The sequence below is a fragment of the Agrilus planipennis genome, unplaced genomic scaffold (assembly GCF_000699045.2).
Source record: "Agrilus planipennis isolate EAB-ADULT unplaced genomic scaffold, Apla_2.0 scaffold196, whole genome shotgun sequence".
Taxonomy (NCBI): Eukaryota; Metazoa; Arthropoda; class Insecta; order Coleoptera; family Buprestidae; genus Agrilus; species Agrilus planipennis.
Genome location: NW_020439032.1, coordinates 457903 through 468692, shown reverse-complemented (window position 1 = coordinate 468692; position 10790 = coordinate 457903). Strand labels below are relative to the sequence as shown.

Below are 10790 nucleotides of genomic sequence, written 5' to 3'. Positions count from 1 at the left end.
ACCTTTCAATACAAAAGCTTTTAGCGCTATCTGTACTACATATTTCTTACTGCATAGTTATTTGTTCATAATTAGATGAATATTATTAACAATATTCAATCTTTGGTAGGTAAGGTTGGGTTGGGTTAGGTCATTAATGTATGTAATTTAACGTTCCCAGTTACTCACAACTTATTTCCCTTTTTGTTTTGCGTAATTAATGTAATTTTATTTAATCCCTTCAGTAAAATAATCTCTCTTTATAATGCATTGATGTGTGCATGTACGTTTATTATTTTAATCCTTTTTTCAGCCGTACCTTGCCATTGAGACACTACATATCCTAAGGCTCTTGTGCAACCACAATCAAAATTGACATATGGATTTGCTGCAAGTGACATTTAAACGTCAGATTTCTTGTCAAAATTGTTCAATAGCAACAAATTATGATACAATGTGCAAAAATACTGAGATAAAATTTATGTAACTTTTGTAATAACAACTATAAAAATATATAACGTTATCAGTTACAAGTGATAAGAAATACTAAGTGTGTATAATACAAAACAAGTGTGACAAATGTAGAAACAGTGCACGTACAGCATAAATATTATGGGTATTATCTTAAATAGTTTCGTAATTCTTCATTAGCTATGTGGGTTAAACCTCAAGAAGTTTTAATCGCCAATGCCTTGTGGTAAATACATATTTCTATTATCTTTTGTGTGAATATTTGCCAATGAATATATTATATTAGGGAAACTGAACAAAGCACAGAATACTTCCTTCTACAACACAGGAAAGGTCATGGAAATTCAAAAGGTATTTCTTCCCTTCTTGTTGGAACTATGGATTCTATTTTCGATACCAAACCTCCTCCTTTTCGTATATTACATCAAACTCCACATTCAGAGGTTTACTACTGTAAGTCATAAAACTATTGTTCACATATGCTAAACAGGAAAAAATTTGAATACTTTTGCAGTAATAGCATGTTCTTTATATAAACAAGACATTGTAAATGATTGGGATTGGTTGAATGAAAATATAATGGGTACATTAAAATCATTTGACAAAGAAGATGATGTCACAGATTTTGTTACATGTAAAATTGAATCTATTATAGCAGCTAAACAAGATCAAGTTGAAATTGAAGGTGAGTTTGTTCTATAAATTGTTGCATTTACTATTTTCTTCTATTATTATTTGCTTTGTCAGATGAAGATACAAAAGACTTTAAAACTACAAGTGAAAAGTTTCACAGGTTATTTCACTTTCCTCTTGAAGAAAAACTTGTCAATTACTATTCTTGTAGGTAAGTGTGTGGCTTTTAAAGTCCTTTCATGTTTGTTAATACTGATTTTTTTTTTAAGTTACTGGAAAAAGTTTCCCCGCCAAGGATGGATGTACTTATCATTGAATTATTTATGTTTTCATTCCTACATTCTTGGAAATGATACAAAGTTGTGCATCAGGTGGTCAGAAATTAAAAATTTGGAAAAATCAAACAGTCTCATCTTCCCTGATTCAATTAAAATAACTACTAGGGAAGGGGAGTATTACTTTAATATGTTTCTGAAAAAAAGTGAAACATTCGCCCTCATGGATCAGTTAATAGATTTAGCAATGAAAAGGTAAAATTATAATTTGTCATACTGAAACAGTTACCTAAAGACTAACAGACTAACAAATGCACCTACTATTAGCCCATAATCTGAAAACCATTTTGCAATTTCATATTAAGGGCTAATGATAAGTGTAATTGTTAATATGTTAATGAGAATGAGACTAACCTGTTGTTAGAGTAGAAATATGAAAGTTGATTTAGTCTGGAACAAATCTAGCATATTATCTGACATTTGCCTTATTATTTTCCCTTTTTTCAGATTAATAGATGAAAGTAAAAAGTTTAACGAAGATAAAGATCTTTTATACAAATTAAGGTAAGTTCTAAGAAATATATTGTTGAGTAATGTATGCTTTAATAATTAATAAATTTTGTACAGTAAAAATGTACCTAAAAAGGCATCATTTCTGAAACGAGACCTAGATGCAAGAGCTCACTCTGAAGCCTACAGATTAATGTTTCGTTTACCAGCCTCTGAAAAATTAGATGGTTCTATCGATTGCACACTTTTAACACCTTATAACAAAAGACACGTTATTGGTCGGTTATTTCTTTCTCAGAATTTTATTTGCTTTGAAAGCAGGGTAAGAAAACATTAATAATTTTGTCAATTAATAAATGGCTTGTTTTTTGTTTAATAGGTAAAATCACTGGTTAGTTTAGTAATTCCCTTAAGAGATGTTAAATTAGTTGAGAAAACTCAAAATAATTCTTCCACTATGTCACTGGATAAGGCAATAATAGTTTCTACTAAAAATGAAGTTAATAATTCTAATTTTTTATTCGCTCAAATATCTGATAGAGACTTTTTGGTTGAAAAATTATCCGAATTGCTTGCAAGAACTCCTCATACTTCCCAGTAAGTATAATTTCCTTATTCGTCTTTTCTTTTGCATTTTAGAACCTCTTTCGTTCTTTTCTTTTAAAAAATATAACATGTTTTGAAGGTGTTTTTGTTGTGTACACACGATTTATTTTTAGCATTATCAAGTAAATATTTTTACCTGTTAACATTCACGGATGTCTACAAAAGATAACAGATAATTTTTAATGATTCATTAATTATTTATTTACCGTCAAACGTAGGTACAATCCGGTGTTATCAAATGAAATGAATTGTATTCAAACTTTTTATTTTTGTANAATTGAGTCTTTACTATGTATATGTATTTTTTTATTTTTAGTCCTCCAGGTCTATTGCGAACCCCAAGTTCTACTACAAAGCACGCAGGAGATGCTCCGTTAACTGAAGAGGAAAATATATATAAATGGAAGGTCCAGCCCCCACTTATGGTGTTATTTCCTCTTAGTTCCATTCCTGAAGTCTTAAAAAAACAGCAGGCCAAAGAGAAAGAATGGGAATTACATTTTAACGAATATGGACGGGGAATATCCATGTACAGAACAACCGAAGTAGCACAACTTGTTCTTTATGGTATCCCAGATACCCTTAGGATGGAAATATGGATGTCATTTTCAGGTGAGTTTTAAAAATATTTGAATTTGTAATGACCTTTGAAATTGTCCCCCCTCCATAAGTCTTTAATGAAAATTTACACTTTATACTGTTATATCTGACCGTTTTCTGATTTTGTCTCCTGCTAGCATTTCTTGGGTACTTTCAGGCGCAATAAACGAAAAAGCAACTCACCCTGGCTACTACCATTCCCTGGTCGATCAAGCGCTTCAGCAACGCTCCACTGCAAACGACGAAATCGAAAGGGATCTCCACCGATCACTTCCGGAGCACCCTGCTTTCCAAAACCCCATTGGAATCGACGCTTTACGTCGTATCTTGTGTGCATACGCCTTACGGAACCCAAACATAGGCTACTGCCAAGCAATGAACATTGTAGCATCCGTCCTTTTGATATACTGTTCAGAAGAAGAAGCTTTCTGGCTTCTAGCCGCCCTCTGCGAGAATCTCTTACCCGATTACTACAACACTAGAGTGGTGGGAGCTGTTGTTGATCAGGGTGTACTAGATAATTTGACTAGAGAATACTTGCCCTCCTTGCACACAAAATTGGACAGTTTAGGAATGATTCACATTATTTCGCTGTCCTGGTTTTTGACTATCTTCCTCAGCGTTATGCCATATGAGAGCGCCGTTAATGTTATTGACTGTTTCTTCTACGATGGGGCCAAAGTCATTTTTCAGGTGGCTCTAATGGTTCTTAAACTAAACCAAGAGAAATTAATCGAGTGTAGGGATGAAGGGGAAGCCTGTCAAGTTCTGGCCAATTTCTTAATGGGTATTTATAATGATGAGGGGAGAGGAGCTGTCAGAAATAAGGAATATGATAAACAGAAGAAAGTAAATCGTAAATATTGTACTAGATTTTTGTGTTAATTCGCTTTTTTTTATGAAGACAATTTCTGTAAAGAACCTAATATATGAGGCATATACCGAGTATGGATTTTTAACAACTGGACACATAGAGCGTCTTAGATTGAAGCACAGACTTCGAGTCGTGCAAGAGCTCGAAGACAATAGCGAACGAAATGTAATTCGAAGTGTTAGTGGCGACGAATTTTTCACAAAAGAAGAATTACAAGTGAGATTTATTACTATAATATTTGCACTAATTCAATTTTTAATTGTACTATTATAGGAACTGTTAAGTATCATAAGGGAAGAGCTTTTAAGTCAACAACGTCACCTGTTTTACAAGAACGAATCTTCGAGTCAACAGCCTTATGAAGCTTACAAAGTTGACTTTGAATATTTTAAAATACTTTTTGCGGCACTGTCACCGTGGGGTAAGGGGGATCAAGCCGAGCAGCTTGCCGCCAGACTATTTAGGGTAATGATCTTATAATTACCTTGTTTGTCATAAAAATAAAAAGATGATAATTCTTAAGTTGTTGGACGCAAAACAAGAAGGTTTCTTGAACTTCCGCGAACTGGTGACTGCTTTGGGTTTGACCTGTAGTGTGGATCCCACTCTAAGACTAACACTTCTGTTTATCCTTCATCTTCCCCCCTTGCTTACCCTCTTCGACATCCAGACGTCTCCCCACTTCGAAATAGACGCTGACATTGCTTCCGACGCCGCTGAATTTTTTAATAATATCGAACAAAGTGTTGCCCTCGATAGTCTTACCCTGTTACCTGAATCATCTTCACCAACTGCTGGAGGATCGTAAGTCATTAAAAAAATATTTCAAATAATTTAGTAAGTAATTCTTTTGTACTTTTTATTCTCGTTTGAAACTTTGCAATTACTTTTTTTATAGTGTATTCAATTCTCAATTATCTGTTGATAACTACTCAAATCAGAAAAGTAGCACCAGCTCCAAAGATACTTCATCATCTTCGTTTGAGGCAAGAATTCTTTCAAACCTTCGAAATATCATCCTTTCAAAAGAGAGTAGATGCAATCTGAAATCTCTACCAAAAATGACACAACCCTACTTTATAGCCCTGTGGAAAACGCTATATGATTTATTCCAAACACAACCCTTTGATCAGGTAAATATAAATTTTTTGTACCCACCCTAAAATTCTTCATTTAATAAATAATAATAAACATAAATAATTTATTTTAGGAAGCTAACGACTCTATAACACATTCCTGTGCCCTGCTTTTTAAACTGGGAGATGTTGGAAGACAATTTTTTGTTAAAAGAGAAGACAGTTGTGATAGTTTAGGATTTGAATCATCAGAAACTGTGAGTGTAATGTTAATGGGTAATAATGTTGATGTTACTTTTATATAACAATGTGTTTCAGTCTCCAGACAAAAATGGCAATCCATGTATTGTGGGGGACATCGAATGGTATATAACAGTGGAACAATTTCTTGCTTCTACATTGAACACACCTCCCTTTGTGGATTTCTTTTCTAAGAAAGTGACCCTGACTGAAAACATCGAAAGCTTAAAAGGTAAACGATTTCATAGATTCAATAGTCTTTCGGTTCCTGCAGCAATTAAAGTATGATAAATATTAGACGTAAAAGAAATGGTCTCGAAGACTACAAAGTTAAATTGACTTTAGTTTAAATACAAAAGTTAAAGTTTACACCTTAAACATTTCCTTAGGCAGAACTAATTAAAATAGTAACGTTAGAAATGCGGTAACAATATTTCATTGAGAAAAATTTAGGCAATAACAGTTTACGTGTTCTTGATCTGGTAATTAATTCTTAGAAAAATTCGCTAAAAACAAAAAATTATAATGAATTCATGGTTGTTCTCTATTTACTGTTATTTTTGCCCACTGTAATTAATACTTTTACACACTGTATATTCGTTTAAGTGCAATTGTATTTCTCATTAGAATGAAGTNATGAGTCAATTTTTAATTGAGTTTTTACTCATTATATCTTGTATAATTGTTTAATTCTTGGAAAAAGATACAAAAAATTTATGGTAATAATAGTAATGCAAAAAATATTGACAATTGGAAACTATTCCTTTAAAGTTATTGTAGAATGGTTTTATAAAGACGTAACTTACACATAAGAGCGTATATTAGTTAAAAATTAAGCAACTTAAGTGACCACCCTGTATATGCATACTAAATTGCAAAAATGTTTTTGATATGAAGCGTATGCATACATTTACGGATTGAATTAAAACAAATCAGCAAGTTATTTTATCAACACAAAATATTAATTTTTAAAACTTGCTTAGCACTCACCTTTTGGTCACCACCTTAGCAGTTTTTCCTCCAAACTTTTTTTCGATCTAATAAAAGAACAATAAATAAAGTTAATTTATAAATAATAATTGATATAGATAGATACAGCTTCAAACTGAGTGGTTATGGTTGTGACAAGAAATAAACGTTTTCAATTACCTTTAAGAATTTTAATTACCTTATGTGTTATATAGAATACTTGTAAAAACCACTACAACGAAACAAAACAAAGACACTCTTCATTGAAATAAAATTAAATTTAATTAAATTAAACACTAACACCAATCGTTCGAAATATTACTTAATTTTTAAGAAACAGCTTCGTTTAACTGCCGATTAACTAACCGGAAAGGACTAATAGAAATGTTTGGGGTACGAGCATGCGTATATAAGTATTAGCAATTTCTCAGCACTCTACGTTTACTAACAAGATTTTTTATTATTTCTAATACATTTGCCATTATTTTTCTAATAATCATTATCAGCTGAATTACTATTAATCTCTACGCGCACACATTACTTAATTTAACTTTAGTAATAATAAATTATTGCGCGTGTACGTCATTCACATGATTATTTAACTGTTCTTTTAAAACCTTAAATGAACGGTTTTAATAAAATATCAAAAATTAAAGTCTTCAAATGCCCATTAAAAGTTCCACGTCATGTACCTACTTAAATAGTTTGAGTAATTTTTTGATTGTAAAAGAAAATAAACTACAGAAGTAAAGAATTTACTTCCGCGTTTGTAATTACATTTTTATTCTAATTCTAAGTGCGCTAATTGTCTTATATTTGCGTAAATAAAGTATCGAACGGTTTGTTTATTGGTTTTCAATGTATTAGCAAGATTGTACAAACTGGAAAGCAATTTCTATGTAAATTGGAGTTTTCTTGCTAAAAGTTATAAATACGATTTATCCTTGACTAAGTAAACGGTTCGCGAAAGTTAATGGATAATTTTGTTTCTTCGGAAGTGTTTCAACGAGGTATCAGCGACGTTATCTGGCCGGAATCCTCCGGGATACATAGATCTGGCGTGAGAAGCCATTGTGACTGACAGATCCTGGCATGTTCAGATGGAAGGCCCTCTTCTTGCATACGAATGGCCTACTTGTCCTGATACCACGTCAGCCTGGAATATTTATAGTATTATTCGCCCACCCCACGCGCCACTGCCGTCGAGCGTTATGCAGATAAGACGGTTTAATTGTCCAGTTTTGCAGAAATATCTATACCTTTTCTCAAACTAGTTTAGCGTTTATTCGCTACTCTTCCCTCTCTTCCTTCCTTACATTTCTACCGCTATCGCATCAAATTATACACGTTACATTCTCTCCAATATCTGCACAAAACGAGACGTAATGAATATTTTTCCTTACGATTACTGCTTCTTTTGCTTATTTGTCGTCTAGGAAAAATTCCTTACCCCATTTTGCATTGAAAACCAGGGGAAAATAGTTCTTACCATAAAAAACTTTCTTTTAAAATTACAACGAAATGAATTGTATTCAAACTTTTTATTTTTGTAGGTATAATTAATTAAAAAGCAACTCAAAATATAATAAAACCTTTCAATACAAAAGCTTTTAGCGCTATCTGTACTACATATTTCTTACTGCATAGTTATTTGTTCATAATTAGATGAATATTATTAACAATATTCAATCTTTGGTAGGTAAGGTTGGGTTAGGTTAGGTCATTAATGTATGTAATTTAACGTTCCCAGTTACTCACAACTTATTTCCCTTTTTGTTTTGCGTAATTAATGTAATTTTATTTAATCCCTTCAGTAAAATAATCTCTCTTTATAATGCATTGATGTGTGCATGTACGTTTATTATTTTAATCCTTTTTTCAGCCGTACCTTGCCATTGAGACACTACATATCCTAAGGCTCTTGTGCAACCACAATCAAAATTGACATATGGATTTGCTGCAAGTGACATTTAAACGTCAGATTTCTTGTCAAAATTGTTCAATAGCAACAAATTATGATACAATGTGCAAAAATACTGAGATAAAATTTATGTAACTTTTGTAATAACAACTATAAAAATATATAACGTTATCAGTTACAAGTGATAAGAAATACTAAGTGTGTATAATACAAAACAAGTGTGACAAATGTAGAAACAGTGCACGTACAGCATAAATATTATGGGTATTATCTTAAATAGTTTCGTAATTCTTCATTAGCTATGTGGGTTAAACCTCAAGAAGTTTTAATCGCCAATGCCTTGTGGTAAATACATATTTCTATTATCTTTTGTGTGAATATTTGCCAATGAATATATTATATTAGGGAAACTGAACAAAGCACAGAATACTTCCTTCTACAACACAGGAAAGGTCATGGAAATTCAAAAGGTATTTCTTCCCTTCTTGTTGGAACTATGGATTCTATTTTCGATACCAAACCTCCTCCTTTTCGTATATTACATCAAACTCCACATTCAGAGGTTTACTACTGTAAGTCATAAAACTATTGTTCACATATGCTAAACAGGAAAAAATTTGAATACTTTTGCAGTAATAGCATGTTCTTTATATAAACAAGACATTGTAAATGATTGGGATTGGTTGAATGAAAATATAATGGGTACATTAAAATCATTTGACAAAGAAGATGATGTCACAGATTTTGTTACATGTAAAATTGAATCTATTATAGCAGCTAAACAAGATCAAGTTGAAATTGAAGGTGAGTTTGTTCTATAAATTGTTGCATTTACTATTTTCTTCTATTATTATTTGCTTTGTCAGATGAAGATACAAAAGACTTTAAAACTACAAGTGAAAAGTTTCACAGGTTATTTCACTTTCCTCTTGAAGAAAAACTTGTCAATTACTATTCTTGTAGGTAAGTGTGTGGCTTTTAAAGTCCTTTCATGTTTGTTAATACTGATTTTTTTTTTAAGTTACTGGAAAAAGTTTCCCCGCCAAGGATGGATGTACTTATCATTGAATTATTTATGTTTTCATTCCTACATTCTTGGAAATGATACAAAGTTGTGCATCAGGTGGTCAGAAATTAAAAATTTGGAAAAATCAAACAGTCTCATCTTCCCTGATTCAATTAAAATAACTACTAGGGAAGGGGAGTATTACTTTAATATGTTTCTGAAAAAAAGTGAAACATTCGCCCTCATGGATCAGTTAATAGATTTAGCAATGAAAAGGTAAAATTATAATTTGTCATACTGAAACAGTTACCTAAAGACTAACAGACTAACAAATGCACCTACTATTAGCCCATAATCTGAAAACCATTTTGCAATTTCATATTAAGGGCTAATGATAAGTGTAATTGTTAATATGTTAATGAGAATGAGACTAACCTGTTGTTAGAGTAGAAATATGAAAGTTGATTTAGTCTGGAACAAATCTAGCATATTATCTGACATTTGCCTTATTATTTTCTCTTTTTTCAGATTAATAGATGAAAGTAAAAAGTTTAACGAAGATAAAGATCTTTTATACAAATTAAGGTAAGTTCTAAGAAATATATTGTTGAGTAATGTATGCTTTAATAATTAATAAATTTTGTACAGTAAAAATGTACCTAAAAAGGCATCATTTCTGAAACGAGACCTAGATGCAAGAGCTCACTCTGAAGCCTACAGATTAATGTTTCGTTTACCAGCCTCTGAAAAATTAGATGGTTCTATCGATTGCACACTTTTAACACCTTATAACAAAAGACACGTTATTGGTCGGTTATTTCTTTCTCAGAATTTTATTTGCTTTGAAAGCAGGGTAAGAAAACATTAATAATTTTGTCAATTAATAAATGGCTTGTTTTTTGTTTAATAGGTAAAATCACTGGTTAGTTTAGTAATTCCCTTAAGAGATGTTAAATTAGTTGAGAAAACTCAAAATAATTCTTCCACTATGTCACTGGATAAGGCAATAATAGTTTCTACTAAAAATGAAGTTAATAATTCTAATTTTTTATTCGCTCAAATATCTGATAGAGACTTTTTGGTTGAAAAATTATCCGAATTGCTTGCAAGAACTCCTCATACTTCCCAGTAAGTATAATTTCCTTATTCGTCTTTTCTTTTGCATTTTAGAACCTCTTTCGTTCTTTTCTTTTAAAAAATATAACATGTTTTGAAGGTGTTTTTGTTGTGTACACACGATTTATTTTTAGCATTATCAAGTAAATATTTTTACCTGTTAACATTCACGGATGTCTACAAAAGATAACAGATAATTTTTAATGATTCATTAATTATTTATTTACCGTCAAACGTAGGTACAATCCGGTGTTATCAAATTATAAATAAAGTAGTATTTATATTTACACTTAAATTATGCCTAGTATCGATTCAATTTCTTAATAAAATTAATCCTTCAAATAGAACATAATTGAGTCTTTACTATGTATATGTATTTTTTTATTTTTAGTCCTCCAGGTCTATTGCGAACCCCAAGTTCTACTACAAAGCACGCAGGAGATGCTCCGTTAACTGAAGAGGAAAATATATATAAATGGAAGGTCCAGCCCCCACTTATGGTGTTATTTCCTCT

General features: G+C 31.6%; 2 protein-coding genes across 3 annotated transcripts in view; both read left to right on the top strand.

Annotated features, from left to right (window-relative positions):
• Nucleotides 1-376: 376 nt before the first annotated feature.
• Nucleotides 377-10790, top strand: part of LOC108738425 (TBC1 domain family member 9) — a 13290-nt gene continuing 2876 nt past the window's right edge. The window contains exons 1-16 of one of the 2 annotated variants that reach the window (XM_025976581.1): nucleotides 377-676; nucleotides 737-903; nucleotides 965-1135; nucleotides 1198-1294; nucleotides 1353-1613; nucleotides 1866-1922; nucleotides 1986-2190; nucleotides 2248-2465; nucleotides 2791-3086; nucleotides 3232-3923; nucleotides 3979-4164; nucleotides 4222-4413; nucleotides 4472-4752; nucleotides 4847-5081; nucleotides 5159-5281; nucleotides 5343-5593. In XM_025976581.1, coding sequence (XP_025832366.1) covers nucleotides 633-676; nucleotides 737-903; nucleotides 965-1135; nucleotides 1198-1294; nucleotides 1353-1613; nucleotides 1866-1922; nucleotides 1986-2190; nucleotides 2248-2465; nucleotides 2791-3086; nucleotides 3232-3923; nucleotides 3979-4164; nucleotides 4222-4413; nucleotides 4472-4752; nucleotides 4847-5081; nucleotides 5159-5281; nucleotides 5343-5552 — 3435 coding nt within the window. In that variant the 5' untranslated portion in view covers nucleotides 377-632 and the 3' untranslated portion in view covers nucleotides 5553-5593. Of the gene's footprint in view, nucleotides 677-736; nucleotides 904-964; nucleotides 1136-1197; nucleotides 1295-1352; nucleotides 1614-1865; nucleotides 1923-1985; nucleotides 2191-2247; nucleotides 2466-2790; nucleotides 3087-3231; nucleotides 3924-3978; nucleotides 4165-4221; nucleotides 4414-4471; nucleotides 4753-4846; nucleotides 5082-5158; nucleotides 5282-5342; nucleotides 5594-10790 lie in introns of those variants that run through there. The other variant, XM_025976582.1, reaches the window with a different exon arrangement.
• LOC112905031 (TBC1 domain family member 9-like) lies at nucleotides 8197-9749 on the top strand. The gene is made up of 6 exons (XM_025976583.1): nucleotides 8197-8499; nucleotides 8560-8726; nucleotides 8788-8958; nucleotides 9021-9117; nucleotides 9176-9436; nucleotides 9689-9749. Exons 1-6 carry the CDS (start codon nucleotides 8456-8458, stop codon nucleotides 9747-9749), a joined length of 801 nt encoding a protein of 266 aa, XP_025832368.1. The 5' UTR covers nucleotides 8197-8455.